This window comes from Phyllobates terribilis, unplaced genomic scaffold (genome assembly GCF_046119375.1).
Source record: "Phyllobates terribilis strain yellow unplaced genomic scaffold, ASM4611937v1 Scaffold_5__5_contigs__length_657084704, whole genome shotgun sequence".
Lineage (NCBI taxonomy): Eukaryota > Metazoa > Chordata > Amphibia > Anura > Dendrobatidae > Phyllobates > Phyllobates terribilis.
In genome coordinates, this window is record NW_027362765.1 from 287,548,663 (window position 1) to 287,574,898 (window position 26,236).

Consider the following 26,236-nt stretch of genomic DNA (forward strand, 5'->3'; position numbering starts at 1 on the left):
GCACAGATTCATCTCACTGCCTCACTACTGAGCATGTACATAAAGTACAGCACAGATTCATCTCACTGCCTCACTACTGAGCATGTACATAAAGTGCAGCACAGATTCATCTCACTGCCTCACTACTGAGCGTGTACATAAAGTACAGCACAGATTCATCTCACTGCCTCACTACTGAGCGTGTAAAGTGCAGCACAGATTCATCTCACTGCCTCACTACTGAGCGTGTACATAAAGTGCAGCACAGATTCATCTCACTGCCTCACTACTGAGCGTGTACATAAAGTGCAGCATAGATTCATCTCACTACTGAGCATGTACATAAAGAGCAGCACAGATTCATCTCACTGCCTCACTACTGAGCGTGTACATAAAGTGCAGCACAGATTCATCTCACTGCCTCACTACTGAGCGTGTACATAAAGTGCAGCATAGATTCATCTCACTACTGAGCATGTACATAAAGAGCAGCACAGATTCATCTCACTGCCTCACCACTGAGCGTGTACATAAAGTGCAGCACAGATTCATCTCACTGCCTCACTACTGAGCATGTACATAAAGTGCAGCACAGATTCATCTCACAGCCTCACTACTGAGAGTGTACATAAAGTGCAGCACAGATTCATCTCACTACTGAGCATGTACATAAAGAGCAGCACAGATTCATCTCACTACTGAGCATGTACATAAAGTGCAGCACAGATTCATCTCACTGCCTCACTACGGAGCATGTACATAAAGTGCAGCACAGATTCATCTCACTGCCTCACTACTGAGGGTGTACATAAAGTGCAGCACAGATCCATCTCACTGCCTCACTACTGAGCGTGTAAAGTGCAGCACAGATTCATCTCACTGCCTCATTACTGAGCATGTAAAGTGCAGCACAGATTCATCTCACTGCCTCACTACTGAGCGTGTACATAAAGTGCAGCACAGATTCATCTCACTGCCTCACTACTGAGCGTGTAAAGTGCAGCACAGATTCATCTCACTACTGAGCATGTACATAAAGAGCAGCACAGATTCATCTCACTGCCTCACCACTGAGCGTGTACATAAAGTCCAGCACAGATTCATCTCACTGCCTCACTACTGAGCGTGTAAAGTGCAGCACAAATTCACCTCACTGCCTCACTACTGAGCGTGTACATAAAGTGCAGCACAGATTCATCTCACTGCCTCACTACTGAGCATGTACATAAAGTGCAGCACAGATTCATCTCACTGCCTCACTACTGAGCATGTACATAAAGTGCAGCACAGATTCATCTCACTGCCTCACTACTGAGTGTGTACATAAAGTGCAGCATAGATTCGTCTCACTACTGAGCATGTACATAAAGAGCAGCACAGATTCATCTCACTACTGAGCATGTACATAAAGAGCAGCACAGATTCATCTCACTGCCTCACTACTGAGCGTGTACATAAAGTGCAGCACAGATCCATCTCACTGCCTCACTACTGAGCGTGTACATAAAGTGCAGCACAGATTCATCTCACTGCCTCACTACTAAGCGTGTACATAAAGTGCAGCATAGATTCATCTCACTACTGAGCATGTACATAAAGAGCAGCACAGATTCATCTCACTGCCTCACCACTGAGCGTGTACATAAAGTACAGCACAGATTCATCTCACTGCCTCACTACTGAGCATGTACATAAAGTGCAGCACAGATTCATCTCACTGCCTCACTACTGAGCGTGTACATAAAGTGCAGCACAGATTCATCTCACTGCCTCACTACTGAGCGTGTAAAGTGCAGCACAGATTCATCTCACTGCCTCACTACTGAGCGTGTACATAAAGTGCAGCAAAGATTCATCTCACTTGCTCACTACGGAGCATGTACATAAAGTGCAGCACAGATTCATCTCACTGCGTCACTACTGAGCATGTACATAAAGTGCAGCACAGATTCATCTCACTGCCTCACTACTGAGCGTGTACATAAAGTACAGCACAGATTCATCTCACTGCCTCACTACTGAGCGTGTAAAGTGCAGCACAGATTCATCTCACTGCCTCACTACTGAGCGTGTAAAGTGCAGCACAGATTCATCTCACTGCCTCACTACTGAACATGTACATAAAGTGCAGCACAGATTCATCTCACTGCCTCAATACTGAGCGTGTAAAGTGCAGCACAGATTCATCTCACTGCCTCACTACTGAGCGTGTACATAAAGTGCAGCACAGATTCATCTCACTGCCTCACTACTGAGCGTGTACATAAAGTGCAGCACAGATTCATCTCATTGCCTCACTACTGAGCGTGTACATAAAGTGCAGCACAGATTCATCTCACTGCCTCACTACTGAGCGTGTAAAGTGCAGCACAGATTCATCTCACTGCCTCACTACTGAGCGTGTACATAAAGTGCAGCACAGATTCATCTCACTACTGAGCATGTACATAAAGAGCAGCACAGATTCATCTCACAGCCTCACTACTGAGCGTGTACATAAAGTGCAGCACAGATTCATGTCACTGCCTCACTACTGAGCGTGTACATAAAGTGCAGCAGATTCATCTCACTGCCTCACTACTGAGCGTGTACATAAAGTGCAGCACAGATTCATCTCACTGCCTCACTACTGAGCATGTACATAAAGTGCAGCACAGATTCATCTCACAGCCTCACTACTGAGAGTGTACATAAAATGCAGCACAGATTCATCTCACTGCCTCACTACTGAGCGTGTACATAAAGTGCAGCACAGATTCATCTCACTGCCTCACTACTGAGCGTGTACATAAAGTGCAGCACAGATTCATCTCACTGCCTCACTACTGAGCATGTACATAAGGTGCAGCACAGATTCATCTCACTGCCTCACTACTGAGCGTGTACATAAAGTACAGCACAGATTCATCTCACTGCCTCACTACGGAGCGTGTAAAGTGCAGCACAGATTCATCTCACTGCCTCACTACTGAGCATGTACATAAAGTGAAGCACAGATTCATCTCACTGCCTCACTACTGAGTGTGTACATAAAGTGCAGCACAGATTCATCTCACTGCCTCACTACTGAGCATGTACATAAAGAGCAGCACAGATTCATCTCACTGCCTCACCACTGAGCGTGTACATAAAGTGCAGCACAGATTCATCTCACTACTGAGCATGTACATAAAGAGCAGCACAGATTCATCTCACTACTGAGCATGTACATAAAGTGCAGCACAGATTCATCTCACTGCCTCACTACGGAGCATGTACATAAGGTGCAGCACAGATTCATCTCACTGCCTCACTACTGAGCGTGTACATAAAGTGCAGCACAGATTCATCTCACTGCCTCACTACTGAGCGTGTACATAAAGTGCAGCACAGATTCATCTCACTACTGAGCGTGTACATAAAGTGCAGCACAGATTCATCTCACAGCCTCACTACTGAGCGTGTACATAAAGTGCAGCACAGATTCATCTCACTGCCTCACTACCGAGCATGTACATAAAGTGCAGCACAGATTCATCTTACTGCCTCACTACTCAGCATGTACATAAAGTGCAGCACAGATTCATCTCACTACTGAGCGTGTACATTAAGAGCAGCACAGATTCATCTCACAGCCTCACTACTGAGCGTGTACATAAAGTGCAGCACAGATTCATCTCACTGCCTCACTACTGAGCATGTACATAAAGTGCAGCACAGATTCATCTCACTGCCTCACTACTGAGCGTGTACATAAAGTGCAGCACAGATTCATCTCACTGCCTCACTACTGAGCGTGTTAAGTGCAGCACAGATTCATCTCACTGCCTCACTACTGAGCGTGTACATAAAGTGCAGCACAGATTCATGTCACTGCCTCACTACTGAGCGTGTACATAAAGTGCAGCACAGATTCATCTCACTGCCTCACTACTGAGCATGTACATAAAGTGCAGCACAGATTCATCTCACAGCCTCACTACTGAGAGTGTACATAAAATGCAGCACAGATTCATCTCACTGCCTCACTACTGAGCGTGTAAAGTGCAGCACAGATTCATCTCACTGCCTCACTACTGAGCGTGTACATAAAGTGCAGCATAGATTCATCTCACTACTGAGCATGTACATAAAGAGCAGCACAGATTCATCTCACTGCCTCACCACTGAGCGTGTACATAAAGTGCAGCACAGATTCATCTCACTGCCTCACTACTGAGCATGTACATAAAGTGCAGCACAGATTCATCTCACAGCCTCACTACTGAGAGTGTACATAAAGTGCAGCACAGATTCATCTCACTACTGAGCATGTACATAAAGAGCAGCACAGATTCATCTCACTACTGAGCATGTACATAAAGTGCAGCACAGATTCATCTCACTGCCTCACTACGGAGCATGTACATAAAGTGCAGCACAGATTCATCTCACTACTGAGCATGTACATAAAGTGCAGCACAGATTCATCTCACTGCCTCACTACGGAGCATGTACATAAAGTGCAGCACAGATTCATCTCACTGCCTCACTACTGAGCGTGTACATAAAGTGCAGCACAGATTCATCTCACTGCCTCACTACTGAGCGTGTACATAAAGTGCAGCACAGATTCATCTCACTACTGAGCGTGTACATAAAGTGCAGCACAGATTCATCTCACAGCCTCACTACTGAGCGTGTACATAAAGTGCAGCACAGATTCATGTCACTGCCTCACTACTGAGCGTGTACATGAAGTGCAGCACTACCGAGCATGTACATAAAGTGCAGCACAGATTCATCTTACTGCCTCACTACTCAGCATGTACATAAAGTGCAGCACAGATTCATCTCACTACTGAGCGTGTACATTAAGTGCAGCACAGATTCATCTCACAGCCTCACTACTGAGCGTGTACATAAAGTGCAGCACAGATTCATCTCACTGCCTCACTACTGAGCATGTACATAAAGTGCAGCACAGATTTATCTCACAGCCTCACTACTGAGAGTGTACATAAAGTGCAGCACAGATTCATGTCACTGCCTCACTACTGAGCGTGTACATAAAGTGCAGCACAGATTCATCTCACTGCCTCACTACTGAGCGTGTACATAAAGTGCAGCACAGATTCATCTCACTACTGAGCATGTACATAAAGAGCAGCACAGATTCATCTCACTGCCTCACTACTGAGCGTATAAAGTGCAGCACAGATTCATCTCACAGCCTCACTACTGAGCGTGTACATAAAGTGCAGCACAGATTCATCTCACTGCCTCACTACTGAGCGTGTACATAAAGTGCAGCACAGATTCATCTCACTACCTCACTACTGAGCGTGTACATAAAGTGCAGCACAGATTCATCTCACTGCCTCACTACTGAGCATGTACATAAAATGCAGCACAGATTCATCTCACTGCCTCACTACTGAGCGTGTACATAAAGTGCAGCACAGATTCATCTCACTGCCTCACTACTGAGCGTGTACATAAAGTGCAGCACAGATTCATCTCACTGCCTCACTACTGAGCGTGTACATAAAGTGCAGCACAGATTCATCTCACTGCCTCACTACTGAGCGTGTAAATAAAGTACAGCACAGATTCATCTCACTGCCTCACTACTGAGCGTGTAAAGTGCAGCACAGATTCATCTCACTGCCTCACTACTGAGCGTGTACATAAAGTGCAGCACAGATTCATCTCACTGCCTCACTACTGAGCGTGTACATAAAGTGCAGCATAGATTCATCTCACTACTGAGCATGTACATAAAGAGCAGCACAGATTCATCTCACTGCCTCACTACTGAGCGTGTACATAAAGTGCAGCACAGATTCATCTCACTGCCTCACTACTGAGCGTGTACATAAAGTGCAGCACAGATTCATCTCACTGCCTCACCACTGAGCGTGTACATAAAGTGCAGCACAGATTCATGTCACTGCCTCACTACTGAGCGTGTACATAAAGTGCAGCACAGATTCATCTCACTGCCTCACTACTGAGCGTGTATATAAAGTGCAGCACAGATTCATCTCACTGCCTCACTACTGAGCGTGTACATAAAGTGCAGCACAGATTCATCTCACTACTGAGCGTGTACATAAAGTGCAGCACAGATTCATGTCACTGCCTCACTACTGAGCGTGTACATAAAGTGCAGCACAGATTCATGTCACTGCCTCACTACTGAGCGTGTACATAAAGTGCAGCACAGATTCATCTCACTGCCTCACTACTGAGCATGTACATAAAGTGCAGCACAGATTCATCTCACTGCCTCACTACTGAGCGTGTATATAAAGTGCAGCACAGATTCATCTCACTGCCTCACTACTGAGCGTGTACATAAAGTGCAGCACAGATTCATCTCACTGCCTCACTACTGAGCGTGTACAAAAAGTGCAGCACAGATTCATCTCACTACTGAGCATGTACATAAAGTGCAGCACAGATTCATCTCACTACTGAGCGTGTACATTAAGTGCAGCACAGATTCATCTCACTGCCTCACTACTGAGCATGTACATAAAGTGCAGCATAGATTCATCTCACAGCCTCACTACTGAGCGTGTACATAAAGTGCAGCACAGATTCATCTCACTGCCTCACTACTGAGCGTGTACATAAAGTGCAGCACAGATTCATCTCACTGCCTCACTACTGAGCGTGTACATAAAGTGCAGCACAGATTCATCTCACTGCCTCACTACTGAGCGTATAAAGTGCAGCACAGATTCATCTCACAGCCTCACTACTGAGCGTGTACATAAAGTGCAGCACAGATTCATCTCACTGCCTCACTACTGAGCGTGTACATAAAGTGCAGCACAGATTCATCTCACTACCTCACTACTGAGCGTGTACATAAAGTGCAGCACAGATTCATCTCACTGCCTCACTACTGAGCATGTACATAAAATGCAGCACAGATTCATCTCACTGCCTCACTACTGAGCGTGTACATAAAGTGCAGCACAGATTCATCTCACTGCCTCACTACTGAGCGTGTACCTAAAGTGCAGCACAGATTCATCTCACTGCCTCACTACTGAGCGTGTACATAAAGTGCAGCACAGATTCATCTCACTGCCTCACTACTGAGCGTGTACATAAAGTACAGCACAGATTCATCTCACTGCCTCACTACTGAGCGTGTAAAGTGCAGCACAGATTCATCTCACTGCCTCACTACTGAGCGTGTACATAAAGTGCAGCACAGATTCATCTCACTGCCTCACTACTGAGCGTGTACATAAAGTGCAGCATAGATTCATCTCACTACTGAGCATGTACATAAAGAGCAGCACAGATTCATCTCACTGCCTCACTACTGAGCGTGTACATAAAGTGCAGCACAGATTCATCTCACTGCCTCACTACTGAGCGTGTACATAAAGTGCAGCACAGATTCATCTCACTGCCTCACCACTGAGCGTGTACATAAAGTGCAGCACAGATTCATGTCACTGCCTCACTACTGAGCGTGTACATAAAGTGCAGCACAGATTCATCTCACTGCCTCACTACTGAGCGTGTATATAAAGTGCAGCACAGATTCATCTCACTGCCTCACTACTGAGCGTGTACATAAAGTGCAGCACAGATTCATCTCACTACTGAGCGTGTACATAAAGTGCAGCACAGATTCATGTCACTGCCTCACTACTGAGCGTGTACATAAAGTGCAGCACAGATTCATCTCACTGCCTCACTACTGAGCGTGTACATAAAGTGCAGCACAGATTCATCTCACTGCCTCACTACTGAGCATGTACATAAAGTGCAGCACAGATTCATCTCACTGCCTCACTACTGAGCGTGTACATAAAGTGCAGCACAGATTCATCTCACTGCCTCACTACTGAGCATGTACATAAAGTGCAGCACAGATTCATCTCACTGCCTCACTATTGAGCGTGTATATAAAGTGCAGCACAGATTCATCTCACTGCCTCACTACTGAGCGTGTACATAAAGTGCAGCACAGATTCATCTCACTGCCTCACTACTGAGCGTGTACATAAAGTGCAGCACAGATTCATCTCACTACTGAGCATGTACATAAAGTGCAGCACAGATTCATCTCACAGCCTCACTACTGTGTGTACATAAAGTGCAGCACAGATTCATCTCACTACTGAGCGTGTACATTAAGTGCAGCACAGATTCATCTCACTGCCTCACTACTGAGCATGTACATAAAGTGCAGCATAGATTCATCTCACAGCCTCACTACTGAGCGTGTACATAAAGTGCAGCACAGATTCATCTCACAGCCTCACTACTGAGAGTGTACATAAAGTGCAGCACAGATTCATCTCACAGCCTCACTACTGAGCGTGTACATTAAGTGCAGCACAGATTCATGTCACTGCCTCACTACTGAGCGTGTACATAAAGTGCAGCACAGATTCATCTCACTGCCTCACTACTGAGCATGTACATAAAGTGCAGCACAGATTCATCTCACAGCCTCACTACTGAGAGTGTACATAAAATGCAGCACAGATTCATCTCACTGCCTCACTACTGAGCGTGTGCATAAAGTGCAGCACAGATTCATCTCACTGCCTCACTACTGAGCGTGTACATAAAGTACAGCACAGATTCATCTCACTGCCTCACTACTGAGCATGTACATAAAGTGCAGCACAGATTCATGTCACTGCCTCACTACTGAGCGTGTACATAAAGTGCAGCACAGATTCATCTCACTGCCTCACTACTGAGCATGTACATAAAATGCAGCACAGATTCATCTCACTGCCTCACTACTGAGCGTGTACATAAAGTGCAGCACAGATTCATCTCACTGCCTCACTACTGAGCGTGTACATAAAGTGCAGCACAGATTCATCTCACTGCCTCACTACTGAGCGTGTACATAAAGTGCAGCATAGATTCATCTCACTACTGAGCATGAACATAAAGAGCAGCACAGATTCATCTCACTGCCTCACTACTGAGCGTGTACATGAAGTGCAGCACAGATCCATCTCACTGCCTCACTACTGAGCATGTACATAAAGTGCAGCACAGATTCATCTCACTGCCTCACTACTGAGCATGTACATAAAGTGCAGCACAGATTCATCTCACTGCCTCACTACTGAGCATGTACATAAAGTGCAGCACAGATTCATCTCACTGCCTCACTACTGAGCGTGTAAAGTGCAGCACAGATTCATCTCACTGCCTCACTACTGAGCGTGTACAAAGTGCGGCACAGATTCATCTCACTACCTCACTACTGAGCGTGTACATAAAGTGCAGCACAGATTCATCTCACTACTGAGCGTGTACATAAAGTGCAGAACAGATTCATCTCACTGCCTCACTACTGAGCGTGTACATAAAGTGCAGCACAGATTCATCTCACTGCCTCACTACTGAGCATGTACATAAAGTGCAGCACAGATTCATCTCACAGCCTCACTACTGAGAGTGTACATAAAGTGCAGCACAGATTCATCTCACTGCCTCACTACTGAGCGTGTACATAAAGTGCAGCACAGATTCATCTCACAGCCTCACTACTGAGAGTGTACATAAAGTGCAGCACAGATTCATCTCACAGCCTCACTACTGAGCGTGTACATAAAGTGCAGCACAGATTCATCTCACAGCCTCACTACTGAGCGTGTACATAAAGTGCAGCACAGATTCATCTCACTGCCTCACTACTGAGCATGTACATAAAATGCAGCACAGATTCATCTCACTGCCTCACTACTGAGCGTGTACATAAAGTGCAGCACAGATTCATCTCACTGCCTCACTACTGAGCGTGTACATAAAGTGCAGCACAGATTCATCTCACTACTGAGCGTGTACATAAAGTGCAGCAGATTCATCTCACTACTGAGCGTGTACATAAAGTGCAGCACAGATTCATGTCACTGCCTCACTACTGAGCGTGTACATAAAGTGCAGCACAGATTCATCTCACTGCCTCACTACTGAGCATGTACATAAAATGCAGCACAGATTCATCTCACTGCCTCACTACTGAGCGTGTACATAAAGTGCAGCACAGATTCATCTCACTGCCTCACTACTGAGCGTGTACATAAAGTGCAGCACAGATTCATCTCACTGCCTCACTACTGAGCGTGTACATAAAGTGCAGCACAGATTCATCTCACTGCCTCACTACTGAGCGTATAAAGTGCAGCACAGATTCATCTCACAGCCTCACTACTGAGCGTGTACATAAAGTGCAGCACAGATTCATCTCACTGCCTCACTACTGAGCGTGTACATAAAGTGCAGCACAGATTCATCTCACTACCTCACTACTGAGCGTGTACATAAAGTGCAGCACAGATTCATCTCACTGCCTCACTACTGAGCATGTACATAAAATGCAGCACAGATTCATCTCACTGCCTCACTACTGAGCGTGTACATAAAGTGCAGCACAGATTCATCTCACTGCCTCACTACTGAGCGTGTACATAAAGTGCAGCACAGATTCATCTCACTGCCTCACTACTGAGCGTGTACATAAAGTGCAGCACAGATTCATCTCACTGCCTCACTACTGAGCGTGTACATAAAGTACAGCACAGATTCATCTCACTGCCTCACTACTGAGCGTGTAAAGTGCAGCACAGATTCATCTCACTGCCTCACTACTGAGCGTGTACATAAAGTGCAGCACAGATTCATCTCACTGCCTCACTACTGAGCGTGTACATAAAGTGCAGCATAGATTCATCTCACTACTGAGCATGTACATAATGAGCAGCACAGATTCATCTCACTGCGTCACTACTGAGCGTGTACATAAAGTGCAGCACAGATTCATCTCACTGCCTCACTACTGAGCGTGTACATAAAGTGCAGCACAGATTCATGTCACTGCCTCACTACTGAGCGTGTACATAAAGTGCAGCACAGATTCATCTCACTACTGAGCATGTACATAATGAGCAGCACAGATTCATCTCACAGCCTCACTACTGTGTGTACATAAAGTGCAGCACAGATTCATCTCACTACTGAGCGTGTACATTAAGTGCAGCACAGATTCATCTCACTGCCTCACTACTGAGCATGTACATAAAGTGCAGCATAGATTCATCTCACAGCCTCACTACTGAGCGTGTACATAAAGTGCAGCACAGATTCATCTCACAGCCTCACTACTGAGCGTGTACATAAAGTGCAGCACAGATTCATGTCACTGCCTCACTACTGAGCGTGTACATAAAGTGCAGCACAGATTCATCTCACTGCCTCACTACTGAGCATGTACATAAAGTGCAGCACAGATTCATCTCACAGCCTCACTACTGAGAGTGTACATAAAATGCAGCACAGATTCATCTCACTGCCTCACTACTGAGCGTGTGCATAAAGTGCAGCACAGATTCATCTCACTGCCTCACTACTGAGCGTGTACATAAAGTGCAGCACAGATTCATCTCACTGCCTCACTACTGAGCGTGTACATAAAGTGCAGCACAGATTCATCTCACTGCCTCACTACTGAGCGTGTACATAAAGTGCAGCACAGATTCATCTCACTGCCTCACTACTGAGCGTGTAAAGTGCAGCACAGATTCATCTCACTGCCTCACTACTGAGCGTGTACATAAAGTGCAGCATAGATTCATCTCACTACTGAGCATGTACATAAAGAGCAGCACAGATTCATGTCACTGCCTCACTACTGAGCGTGTACATAAAGTGCAGCACAGATTCATCTCACTGCCTCACTACTGAGCATGTACATAAAGTGCAGCACAGATTCATCTCACAGCCTCACTACTGAGCGTGTACATAAAGTGCAGCACAGATTCATCTCACTGCCTCACTACTGAGCGTGTACATAAAGTGCAGCACAGATTCATCTCACAGCCTCACTACTGAGCGTGTACATAAAGTGCAGCACAGATTCATGTCACTGCCTCACTACTGAGCGTGTACATAAAGTGCAGCACAGATTCATGTCACTGCCTCACTACTGAGCGTGTACATAAAGTGCAGCACAGATTCATCTCACTGCCTCACTACTGAGCATGTACATAAAATGCAGCACAGATTCATCTCACTACCTCACTACTGAGCATGTACATAAAGTGCAGCACAGATTCATCTCACTGCCTCACTACTGAGCGTGTACATAAAGTGCAGCACAGATTCATCTCACTGCCTCACTACTGAGCGTGTACATAAAGTGCAGCACAGATTCATCTCACTGCCTCACTACTGAGTGTGTACATAAAGTGCAGCATAGATTCATCTCACTACTGAGCATGTACATAAAGAGCAGCACAGATTCATCTCACTGCCTCACTACTGAGCGTGTACATGAAGTGCAGCACAGATCCATCTCACTGCCTCACTACTGAGCATGTACATAAAGTGCAGCACAGATTCATCTCACTGCCTCACTACTGAGCATGTACATAAAGTGCAGCACAGATTCATCTCACTGCCTCACTACTGAGCATGTACATAAAGTGCAGCACAGATTCATCTCACTGCCTCACTACTGAGCATGTACAAAGTGCGGCACAGATTCATCTCACTACCTCACTACTGAGCGTGTATATAAAGTGCAGCACAGATTCATCTCACTACTGAGCGTGTACATAAAGAGCAGCACAGATTCATCTCACTGCCTCACCACTGAGCGTGTACAGAAAGTGCAGCACAGATTCATCTCACTGCCTCACTACTGAGCATGTACATAAAGTGCAGCACAGATTCATCTCACTACCTCACTACTGAGCATGTACATAAAGTGCAGCACAGATTCATCTCACTGCCTCACTACTGAGCGTGTAAAGTGCAGCACAGATTCATCTCACTGCCTCACTACTGAGCGTGTACATAAAGTGCAGCACAGATTCATCTCACTACCTCACTACTGAGCGTGTATATAAAGTGCAGCACAGATTCATCTCACTGCCTCACTACTGAGCATGTACATAAAGTGCAGCACAGATTCATCTCACTGCCTCACTACTGAGCGTGTACATAAAGTGCAGCACAGATTCATCTCACTACTGAGCGTGTACATAAAGTGCAGCACAGATTCATCTCACTGCCTCACTACTGAGCATGTACATAAAGTGCAGCACAGATTCACCTCACTGCCTCACTACTCAGCGTGTACATAAAGTGCAGCACAGATTCATCTCACTGCTTCACTACTGAGCATGTACATAAAGTGCAGCACAGATTCATCTCACTGCCTCACTACTGAGCATGTACATAAAGTGCAGCACAGATTCACCTCAACTAACAGCTGAGATCAGGAACAGAGCAGACATTTATAGGACATCTATAACTTTCCCAAATTCTTATGAAAACATTTACAGCACATCCTGAATTGAACTACTGTACCCAATTTATTATATATTTTAGGAGTTGGAGCATTTTATACAAACTCCGACTCCACAGCCCTGCTTTTAGGACATGCAAATATAATAAGGTTGGGTCTCTGACTCTGGAACCCCTAAAAGAGTCACTAACAAAAAGCAACTCTGTGCAGACCCTCCATGTACTGCACGTCATTCTACAATGGCATGCAATACTACACAATATGTATGGTTTGTCTGACTGGTATGCACCAGTGCCATTTATTTCCATTATATCAAGAAGTATATTTTAGGATTATAGATTAAAGAGTATCCATAGTAGGTTTGCCATCTTCCTTTACCTAAATAATGGACCTATATGGATTCTAATGAAATAAGCCCTTACAAAAGCAATGCAATGTGTCCGCACTAAATAACTATTCACGCCTCCGTCTACAAGCCCCAAAGCTTCATCTTCCAAAAAGGCAGAATCCCTGGACACTCGGAAGTACCCAAGTCAATTAGACCTGCCTGTAATAAAACTGAAAGTGATGGCTGCACTTACACTAATGCTCACAGACACTTAGACCACGTTCACTCAGTCAGTTTTTTACCGCAGTATTTGTAAGATAAAACCAGGAGTGGAACAGTCAGAGGAAAAGTATAATAGAAACAAGTCACCAATTCTGGATTTATCACCCACTCCTGGTTTTGGCTTACAAATACTGAGGTAAAACACTGACCGAATACTGAATGTGTGAATGTGGCCTTACAGGGCGCAGTCCACGCCTGCTCATCACCGCTGCACACAATCTGAAACAATCAGGTATGGCGCTGTTTCAGGGGGAGAGGGAAAAAAAAAAAAAAAGAGGCCACTGCATTTTACCAACCTTCATGGCATATTAATTCTAGATGTGGGGTAAAGGGTGGATCCACCAATCAAATATTGCTAAAATATATAATCAATGATCACTGTGCGCGTTTTAAGTGGATCTGTCGTCAGATAAGCTGTCTTTATAACATCTTACTGTCGCCAAATGATTTTGCATCATAGACCAAGCCCCATTTTTTAAATCTGACCACTGTCACTTTATGTAGTAATAACTCTGGAACACTTCTCCATATCCCAGAGATTCAGACACTTTTTTTTTTTTGCAATATATTGTAATTCTTGTTAGTAGTACATTTAGGACCATATGATCCATTATTAAAGAAATTACATGAAATTTGCAACAAATAAAATTAACAAAATTTTCAAACTTTGGATTTTTAAACCCTTAAAAAGGGGTTGTCTGGGGATATTCCACAAATATGCCATTTAGGTGCCTAATATGTTGTGCCAAGGTGAAAAGACCTCTCTCTGATTACTATGCTAGTGTTCCTCATCCTAGAAACACCCTTCATGTGGCCCTAATCTATTATCTGAGTATACAACAGAGCACCATGCACATTTTAGGCCTAAAGATAGAGACCAAGGAACCAGCCGCTGGAGCGGGGGAGGGTGAGTATTATCTGTCTTTGTTATCTTACTTTACAGGAATCTGGATGCCTTTAAGGATGCTGCTCGGTGGAGCCATAGACTGTAATGGAAGCAGAACTTTAATTACATGCGACCATCTTTATGAAAAACACTTTTTTTTGTTTTTTTGAAGTGTAGACAATCGTGATATGCTTGGCTTTTCCACAACCCCCCAACCCCCAAAACATAGGAGAAAAAAAAAAGTAGAACTTTTATACAGATGGTCATATGTAAGAATGGGTAACCCTATCTGACCACTAGAGTCCATGGCTGTGCTCAGCGGTACCTTACTCCCTCCACGTATGCCAAGGACATTACATGAACAGCCCCTAAGCTGGGCAGCCTACAGGGAATAATATTTTGGGTGAAGGTGGGCCGGAATGGAAAGAACAGTAGTTCCATCACAGTTTCTTGGGTTTTTGCTTTTACAGTGTTCAAATCTTGGTATAAATTATCACTGATATAATACTTTCATTATATTTGTCTTTTTCTAACTAACATACAGCCTAACAGACTAAAGGGTTTCAAACATGGCAGACCAGAAGGTCATTGTTTGACCTCTGGCTGCCATGGCAACTAACAGCACCCTGTTATCATTTTGATGGTGTAGAGACCATCTAGATCAAATCTGGGCAAACTGCAGTCCGTGGGCCTCATCTGGCTCTCTGGCTATTCCAGTCTGGTCCACAGACCGAGACAAAACAGTGGCCCAGTCCCGGGTCGCTCAATGCCCTCGCCCACCATCCACCCACTATCATCGCTATCCACAACCAGGATGCCAACTGTAGTGAATAGATTGGTGGAGGATGGAACCGCCGGCTCCTTCTTCTGCCAATCAGCATGTGCGACTGAGCCAGCAGACAAAATGACGTCACTTCATCGCGTCTGCTGTGCGGAGAGTTGGTGCATCGGAGACCGGTGCAGAGTACCGGAGAAAAGGGAGCATGGCGAGGACGTATTATTTTTTTTTCGTATGGGATGTTTGCATGTATATAGGAGGCTATGTGGGGGCTCACACTGTATTTAGGATGCTATGTGAGGGTTTATACTGTATATAGGGCGAACTAGAATTAATTTCAGCCTATTAGTTCTGCCCTCCACAACAGTCATGTAGCCCCTTAGGGAAATTACTTGTACACCGTTGATCTAGATGGTGCTGTTGCTATTGATAATGCCATCTAAGGTTAAACAGATATGATCCTCATCCAGCAGCATTACCACACAGCACATATATGGCACTCGTCATCAAAGGCTTAAGAATCTATTCTATTATAAATCATCGCATTAACAGCACACACACAGAAAATATGGTGTTTTGCCAATAGCTTCTGATTATGTCTGCCGTACACCTTGTTACTAGTCCGCTGCATTAATAAGGGATCACTGCTGGCTCCTGTATACCGATGTGGATACAAAGGGACTGTTCAAAATGGACGTGAAAGGGAGTCTGCCATGTGCTTCTCTTGGCCAAACGTCACAATAAATTAATTCTGTGATATTATGATTAATAGTAAAGGTGACGTGTCACTGAAAATAGGGCAACATATTCTGGTGACAGCTTCACTTTCACACCAAAGAACTCCCTTCAATAGCACATTATTTAAAATGACCATCAACAACCCGAGCCTGTCCTTACCTCAATATACATGTTTCCATGGACCTCAGACGTGGAGTCTCGTGGTAAGCCACTACGAAGATGAAGCCCATCACAATTCTGCGAGACTACATGCTGCACCTAGCAAGACAATGTATTTTAATAAAAATGGTTGCAAGATCCAGAAGTTCTCACATCTGACCTATGGCAAGAATATGTACAGCCATTCGACGAGCTGTCACTCCAAGCTATGGGCCAGCAAGCAGAGAGGCACCGGGTAACGCCCCAGTTTGGAGCTCATAAGGCATTACACAGTGGTCACCACAGGGTGAGGGGAGTCGTAGACACCTACCAGCCCAGCTCTGTGTAATCGAGCAATGCACATGTGTGTAAAGGTCGGCTCCGCTTCACTTAGATCACCAGTGCTGTGAAATAAAGTGCACACACTTTATAAAAGACACCATTAGACATGTCTGATGAGAAGCTTCACACATCAAGCCCCCTCACCTCACACTCCTGCCCTTATTCAGTAGGGTCCACACACCACTTGGTCCACGATAGTCTGGAATGGCCGCTGCCTATTAAAATAAAGCAGACATCGTTTATTACGTATGTGTTACCATGACTAAACTCAATCTATAGCTTATCTGACGTCACACAGGCGTATGAAGCCAAGAGCAATAAACCTCGCTTCAGGGTGCATGCGCCATATGCTTTTGTAGGTGACTTGGAATGACGAGGCATCAATTTATGGGGTTTTGCCACAGTAAAAAAAAAATGCTTCCTATATTAAATAGATCTTGGAAAAATAATGCACTTCTGAAATAAAACTCAATACCAGAAATGAACCCCTTTTCTACATCAAGCATCCCAATGTAGCCTGATCGCTGGTCTCCTAATTTGGTGATCTGTGAATCCTGACTTGAACTCATAGTAACTGAAGAAGCGATCACGGCATACTCTGGAGCTGCAGAGAATAATGTGTCTGCATCATATGAACTCTCTGACAGGCATAGTCATCAGCGCTGATCACAACAACAAGCGGCCTATGACACCTCTGCCGTCTGCCTGGGCCCATGTGCAGAATATCTGCAGTCTATCTGAACACTACAGATGTCATCTGTGCGAGCTCGGCCACTGCAGGAGAAGATAGAAGAACTGTGTGGTCTGAAGCAACTTAGGAGACCAATGATCAGGTACACAGGTAAGCTTGATGCAAAATAATGGGACATTTCCGGTATTCAATTCTATTTGAAAATTGTATTATCTTTCCAAGATTTTTTTTTTTTTTTTTAAGATGGGATGTATTTTTTTTATTGTGGTAAAACCGCTTTAAAAAAGGGCATATAACTACATGACTTCACCTGAATGGCAATGCCCAGATGACTCTTAAGGGGTAATTAGTAGAGTTAAAGAGGCCGTCCACTACTGGATAACCCATGCTTAATCAATTTAGGATCCCAATAATTAAAAAAAAACATTGTCAGTGCTGCCGTTTCCGGTGGGTGATGTGACATTATTTTGTCATCCCATCAGCGGTTACTGTCTTTACTATTTCATCAGAGCGGATGATGAGCGGCAGCCGATCTGCGACAACACTGGGAACAGCAGCGCTGAAATCCCAGAAACGGTGCCGCTGTTGGAGGCGAGGATACACTGGTAATATCTTAATTGGGATCCTGAAAGACAACTCCTGATTAATCAACTTGTGTACAAGCAAAAACATTCATGCTGTCATGGTGCAATCTCCAGTGCACGGCAGTCTTCATTTCTGTGGCCAGCATCCTTGAACCACCATGGGTGCCTCCAGTGGACTACACTGTACGCTGGACCAGGGCAGAAAGACATTTTTTTGCTCAACTCTAATAACCAGCAATCAGCACATGCACTATTATAAGTGCACTGCTAAACTGGACAGTTTATAATGGGACATTGAGACATTTATTGTAAGTTAGTGTAACAGTATGGTAGTGGTTTAGGGTAGGAAAATCACTGGATTTTCTGGATCCCTTTATGACAACCCCTCAGCAGTTCCACAGACGAAAATAGGACAATCAGCAGAGGATTACTGCTGTGTTTTCTGTAGGATTTCTACAAGACTTTGCTTAAGGCGCCTACAGAAAATCCTGCAGACTGAAATGCTGAGTGCAAATTTACGTTTTAATTTCTTTTTTCTTTGGCCCCGCCTGGGATGGCGTGATTGGAGGAAAAGTTGGGAGAGGAAAGTTTATAAATAAGAATGTAGGGATAATCTTTGTATATTAATCATTCGCTTTTCTATGGAGCAAATAATATATATAAACTCAACCAAAAATATATAACAATACAACAGGGTTTGTCCTGGGCCCAGAAGTAAAAGTCCATGCTATGTTGGCTACTGCAGCTCAGGCACATTGACTCATAGAATCATAGAATGGTAGAGTTGGAAGGGACCTCCTGGGTCATCTGGTCCAACCCCCTGCTCAAAGCAGGATTCACTAGATCATCTCAGACAGATGTCTGTCCAGCCTCTGTTTGAAGACGTCCATTGAAGGGGAACTCACCACCTCTCGTGGCAGCCTGTTCCACTCATTAATCACCCTAACTGTCAAAAAGTTTTTTCTAATATCTAATCTGTGTCTCCTCCCATTTAGTTTCATCCCATTGCTTCTAGTCTTTCCTTGTGCAAATGAGAATAAAGATGATCCTTCTACAATGTGACAGCCCTTGACATATTTGTAGACAGCTATTAAGTCTCCTCTCAGTCTTCTTTTTTGCAAGCTAAACATTCCCAAATCCTGCAACCGTTCCTCATAGGACATGGTTTGCAGACCAATCACCATTCTGGTCGCTCTTCTCTGAACTTGCTCCAGTTAGTCTATGTCTTTTTTAAAATGTGGTGCCCAAAACTGTACACAGTATTCCAGATGAGGTCTGACCAAAGAGGAGTAAAGACCGATAATGACTTCACGTGATCTAGACTGTATGCTTCTGTTAATACATCCCAGAATTGTATTTGCCTTTTTTGCTGCTGCATCACACTGTTGACTCATGTTCAGTCTATGATCTATTAGTATACCTAAGTCTTTTTCACATGTACTGTTGCTTAGCTCTATTCCTCCCATTCTGTATATGCTTTTTTCATTTTTATTGCCCAGATGTAGTACTTTGCATTTTTCCCTGTTAAAAACCATTCTGTTGGTTGCTGCCCACTGCTCCAGTTTATTTAGGTCTCCTCCTTACCGTGCTGATCCCAGCTCCAGTGTAGATCACCAGATCCTCTGCTCCGCGTACAGCTACTGCCAGCTCAAAAACCTTTTTCTGAAGGATTTCAGCTCCATCAACAACCTAAAAATGGCACAAAAATCAATCAAAACGTATATATTCACTACATAATCAGCAACTTATGTTCTGTGGTCCATGCTACCAAGTGAAACACCAACAAGACCATCATCAGCATAACTGATGTATTCTCCAAGAGGACGGTGAAGATTATTTCTCGCACAATGTCTAATAACTTAGATCACAAATGTTGTATATTAGTATCAGGGCTTATCATAATAAATAAGGCTCTGTTCACATGTCCCTTAGAACATTCCGTTTTAGGAACAGAATAAATGATCCGTTTCATCAGTTCTACAAACAGAAGTATAGGTAAGGGAATGGTAATAGAGAGGAATTAAAAAGACGAGTTTTTCTTGATAATGCCTGCTGTTAGGAAAGTGTAATAAAACCTTTAAAGATGAATAGGTTGACATCATATGCACCCCAAAACGGTGGCAATAAAAATGTTTGTCCCTCATAGCGCTATATCGATAAAAGTAATGGCTTCAGAAACAGTACTGCTAAAAAAATTAATAAAATAATAATTACTGCGTCCTAAAGTGCAAAATTGGCTTCATTATTTAATGGGTCATTCGGTTAAAACAAATTTATCACCATCTATGGATTGGTGATAAGTTACTAATCAGGTGGCTGTATAACCGCTGGGACTCGCACTGATCAGCAGAGCAGGGAATTTTTTGTTCTGTTACAAAATTGAGGGACATTACAACATTCATTCTCTATGGGTGTGCCGGAAAAAGCCGAGAACAGCCCTCAGCAGCCCCTTAGGGTGGTTGAGCATATGCAATGCCACTTCATACTAACTGGGAGAATGGCTCTCTGATCTGTCGCTCAGGGCGAGTCCCAACTGATGGACACCCACAGATCAATACCTTATCGCCTATCGCGTGGATAAGTGATAACCTCTTTTCACTGGACAAGCACTTTAATGGGTTAAAGCGCTTCAACATGCACTACACCTGTGTGACCAGATATGATCAGGATTGGTTAAAGCCACTAAATGTTAACAGCAAGAGTTTACCATCACTCACTGCAAGCAGAGACCTTGAAGACATTGACTGCTGAAGTGCTGTAGCTGAACTTTTCATTAGGAATGGAATAGGATTGTGCAAATCTTGTAGTCAGCTGTCACCTATTGGGGTACGTTCAGATAATCAATACCTGACATGTATTTGCATTGGATTTTGCAGTAGAAATCTGAGGCTGTCTCACAGATTTTAGTAGCAGATTTGCATTGTGAACTGCACCGGGTACACATGTAGATTGGGGGTTTCACTGTGTGTTTGCAATCTGCGCCTTATAGGATGACAAAGTTGATTTCCTATTAAAAAAAAAGTGGTTTATGGACATCTTTTTGTCATCATTGTGCTAAAAATGAAGCACTCAATTAGCACACCTGGGCGAGCTGTTTCAAGCTGCAAGGGGTAAGAGGCATTGACAATGCAAGACAATCGTTAACGAGCGGGGTCAAATACACTAGTTTAATGATTATCTTGTGGTATAAACAGGTGGCTGATGAACGAGTGATACGCAATGATCTTTTGTGCAGCATAAAATATCCCGGTCTCGGTGACGCATCGCTCTGTACACAGGAGTCGCACCGCCGGGAACTATGGCAGCCTATACACATTAGTTACTTTGGTCTGCCTCTTGTAGTCCAACCAGGGCTGTGGAGTCGGTAAGCCAAACCTCCGACTCCTCAATTTGCATGACTCCAACTCCCTCATACATGGCTCATGTTTAAGTGATAAATTTACTGTAGCACAGATTCATCTCCGCTAAAAGTCTAGACCCTTAGATCAGGAATAGGACTGACATTTATAGGACATTTCATAACTTTCCCAAATTCTTATGAAAAAAATATTCCCCATAAACGGCATTGAATACTGTACCCAATTTATTATATATTTTAGGAGTCGGTACATTTTATACCGATTCCGACTCCACCAAAATGGGCTTCGACTCCACCGACCAGTAAGTTTACTAGTGATGAGCAAGTAAGCCTCATTAACTCTTTCGGCAAGCACGCTCAGGGTTTCATTCATTGTCGCCGCGCCTGCAAGTGTCACGGATGTTTGACAACTGTGACACATGCAGAGATAGCCCGGCAAACAGCTGTGACACTTGCAGGCGTGGCGACAATGAATGAAACCCCGAGCGTGCTTGCCGAAAGAGTTAATGAGGCTTACTCGCTCATCACTAAAGTTTACCCATCAATGGTTGTGTCATGCCGCCGGTTGGTCCGTGTAAACACACCCTTACTTGCAGGTTGGCGGGGTCTGACAGCTGGGACCCTCAGTAACTGGGCTCTAGATGCTGCATTCCTTGTCTGGGAGGCAGCCAGGTACAGTGTGTGTTATCTCTGGCTATCCCATAAATGACTGGAGTGGCAGCGCGAATACGAGGCCATCGTTGCATTGTAGAAGGACATCTTAGAGCCGCATTCTCTGGGACCACCTGAGGTCTGTGATTAATGACTGGTCCATAAGGGGCTGTCCAGGCAAAACAAAGTCATACTCCCTTACCAGCACAAGTCCCTCCACGGTCAGCGCAGACAGGATGCCGTTATGTTTCCGCCAGAACACGCGGCCTGTGATTGGCTGCAGCGCTCAAGTGACTTTAAGTAGTACATCATTTAAAAACATCCAATGACTCGCTGGATCTCTGCAGCCAATCACAGGCCACAATGGCGCTGCGTCTGGTAGGACAGTGACATCATGGAGTCCCGGTGGGTGCCAGCAGAGGAGCACCACTGTTTTGTGCCCTGGTAACCCCTTCATGCTTGGCATCACCCTGGGTCAGGGGTGGCACTTGTGGTCCTTCTGGACCCGGAGTCCTCGCCTGTTGCAGCCTGATAACACAATGTCAGGTACCAGGTGACCCCTGCTGGTCTGTCACACACCGACCTCCTGCTCCCGGTATAGCAGCCGTTCCCTCCGCTGCCGCTGCCTCTCCAGCTCCTGTACCAGCTCCTCATAGCCCTCCAGCAGCTCCCGCTCCCCGGGGCTCCGCTCTGCCGGCCGCTTGTGCAGAATCCGGGAGATCTGCAGAAAAGCAGGGGGTCAGAATGTGATGTTTATCACTGGATCCATCAGCCGTAGCCACGAGCCAGCTCCACAATACCTGTCTCCGCCGCTCCCGGTGCTGCTCGCGCCGCACAATTTCCTCCCGGGCTTCTGCTTTCCGCTCTGCACGGCCCATGTTACCGGTAACTTGAAATCACCTTCCACTTCCGCGGGTAGCGCCGAACCGGATGTGACGTCATTCATGCTGCAAGGCAGACCGGTCACGTGACCAGCAACAGGACGCGTACATACTGCCCTGAGAAAGGCGCTCCTAGCAACCAATCAGATTCTAAGGCTATGTGCCCACGATGCAGAAATGAAGCAGAAAATCTCTGCAGCATTTCTGCGTCTCCCTGGCAGAAAAAAACGTATGCAGATTGTGCATGCGTTTTTCCTGCAGAATACATGCGGATCCACATGCGGATTCACTTGCGTTTCCGCATGCAGATTGACAAGCGCTTTCCAGGCGATAGCATCACTTGGAAAGTGCTTGACAACTAGGTCACACTGTATAAATCCATGCAAACAGCATGGATTTATACAGTGTGAACCGTAAAAATTAAAACAAATAAAGCTATACTCACCCCCGAGGCCCCGGTGTGTGCAGCAGCGCTCGTTCCTGTCTGGTTCCTGGCTGCCGGCATATCGCGAGACAGAGCGGTGAAGGGCCTGTGGTCACATGACTGTGACGTCACCGAAGGTCCTTCAGCGCTGCCGGCATTCAGAGAGAAGCCGCCGGACAGGTGAGTATAAACTTTATTTGTTATTTAATTCTTTTTTTACAGGTACAATGGTACCCAGGTCTGGAGGAGAGTCTCATCTCCTCCAGACTTGGGTACCATCCGCACATAGAAACGCATAGAAGCCGCTTGTACAAATGTACAGACACAGATTCTATGCGTCTCAATGCAAGTCAATGGCGGGAGTTCCGCTGCACTTCCGCAAAATTAAATGACATGCTGCGGATTTTTGTACGCAGCATGTGCATAGAACATGCGGAATCCCCTTGGGGACCATGGGGTGCGGATTACCTAGCGTTTTACAAGCGTTTCCGCTGCGGAAATTCCGCAGCATAAACGCTTGGAAAACGCTGAGGCTGTGTGCCCACGTTATGTATTACAAGCGTATATGCTGCGGAATTTCCGCAGCGTAAACGCTTGTAAAATGCATGTATATCCGCACCCCATGGTCCCCAATGGCATTCCGCAATGTCAATGCCCATGCTGCGGATTTTTCCGCAGCGTATATGCTGCGGTCAAAAATCCGCAGCATGTTCATTAATTTTGCGGAAGCGCAGCGGAATCAATGTGCGGATGGTACCCAAGTCTGGATGAGAGGAGACTCTCATCCAGACCTGGGTACCAAAGAACCTGTAAAAAAAAGAAAAAATAAAGTTTATACTTATCTTCTGATGTCTTCCCGGTGTTTTCCAAGCCGTCGCGCTGTTGTGTGAAGGACCTGCCACGTCATTGAGTCATGTGACCCATCACATGACTCAATGACGTCACCGCAGGTCCTGCACACAACAGCGTGAGCCGCTCAAGACTCCGGACGGGGCACAGAATGCATCGGAAAGTGAGTATAAACTTTATTTTTTTATTTTTTACCATTCTGATTCTTTTTTTTTAACTATTACTTGGTCACACTATATAAATCCATGCCGGTTGCATGAATTTATATAGTGTGAACAAGTAGTCAAGCACTTTTCCAAGTGATGCTTAAATCACTTGGAGAAGTGCTTGATAACCCGCATGCGGAAATGCATGCAAAAACGCTGCAAAGACGCCTCACAAACGCTTCTACCTGGCGGGAAAACCGCATGTAAAATCTGCATGCGATTTTCCCGCCAGGGAGAAGCGTGAAAAATATGCTTCAGTTCCGCAACGTGGGCACATAGCCTGACAAGCGCTTTCCAGGTGATTTTAGCATCACTTGGAAAGTGCTTGACAACTAGGTCACAGTATATAAATCCATGCAACCGGCATGGATTTATATAGTGTGACTGTAAGAATGTTTAAAAAAAAAAAAAAAAAAACCTATACTTACCCTCTGATGGCCCGGCGTGTGTAGCTGCGCTCGCTCCTGTCTGCCAGCTGATCGCGGGACACTGCACTGAAGGGCCTGCGGTCACATGACTGTGACGTCACCGCAGGTCCTTCAGTCCTGCCCGCAAGCACAGGGAAGGAGACCAGGGGCCGTCGGAAGGTGAATATAATCTTTATTTATTATTTTATTCTTTTTTTTACAGGTACAATGGTACCCAGGTCTGAATGAGAGTCTCCTCTCCTCCAGAACTGGGTACCATCTGCACATTGAAACGCATATAATCCGTGAGTACAAATGTACAGACACGGATTATATGCGTCTCAATGCAAGTCAATGGCGGGAGTTCCGCTGCACTTCCGCAAAATTAATGGACATGCTGCAGATTTTTGAGCGCTGCAGAATCCGCAGCATGGGCATAGAACTTGCGGAATCCCCTTGGGGACCATAGGGGGCCGATTACCTAGCGTTTAACAAGTGTTTACGCTGCGGAAATTCCGCAGCATATATGCTTGAAAAACGCTACGTGGGCCCTTAGGCTATGTGCACACGATGCAGAAATGCTGCATATTTTTTGCGCTTCTCCCTGGCAGGAAAAACGCATGCAGATTTTACATGCGTTTTTCCCGCCAGGTAGAAGCGTTTGTCAAGCGTTTTTTCATGCATTTCTGTATGCGGGTTATAAAGCGCTTTCCAAGCGCTTTTAGCATCACTTGGAAAAGTGCTTGACAACTTGTTCACACTATATAAATCCATGCAACCGACATGGATTTTATATAGTGTGACCAAGTTAGTTAAAAAATAGAATAAGAATGGTAAAAAATAAAAAAAACAGGAATTATTCCTACCGTTAATTACATTTCCAGGAGTCCATCATAACGGCACAACAGGAGTTAAGTCCTCTGTTCCTCTAGGGACAGGAAACACATGAGAGGTTAAAAGCCCCCCCCATCACACCCTCAGTGTTAGTACTAATCACCAAACCAGGATGGATGCAACTCTATTTTATTATATACATATACCAATGTTACATTCACATTAGTGTCAAGAGCAGGGGCGGGAAATATGGTGTCGTTATGATGGACTCCTGGAAACGTAATTAACGGTAGGAATAATTCCTATTTTACCAGTACGTCCATCATAACGGCACGACAGGAGACATACCAAATCAAAAGAAATGGAACATTTAGGGCGGGACTACTGCTTGAAGGACTTTACGGCCATAGGCTAATTGTTGACTGGACAATACATCCAATTTATAATGTTTACTAAATGTGGATATATTGGACCAGGTTGCTGCCTGGCAAATTTGGCTCACTGACGCTCCAGCTTTCTCTGCCCAAGAAGCGGAGATTGCCCGAGTAGAATGAGCTTTAAGTGAAATTGGTGGATCCTTCCCCTCAGGTTCATACGCGAGGGCGATAGT

The 26,236-nt window shown here is 45.0% G+C and overlaps 1 protein-coding gene across 1 annotated transcript in view; it reads right to left on the reverse strand.

Annotated features, from left to right (window-relative positions):
* SIRT7 (sirtuin 7) overlaps positions 1-22,967 on the reverse strand; it is a 38,901-nt gene extending 15,934 nt beyond the window's left edge. The window contains 7 exon segments of the mRNA XM_073684212.1: positions 16,421-16,519; positions 16,731-16,803; positions 16,886-16,956; positions 19,601-19,705; positions 22,609-22,746; positions 22,826-22,919; positions 22,921-22,967. Of these exon segments, the coding sequence (XP_073540313.1) occupies positions 16,421-16,519; positions 16,731-16,803; positions 16,886-16,956; positions 19,601-19,705; positions 22,609-22,746; positions 22,826-22,919; positions 22,921-22,967 (627 nt within the window).
* Between the last annotated feature and the right edge of the window lie 3,269 nt (positions 22,968-26,236).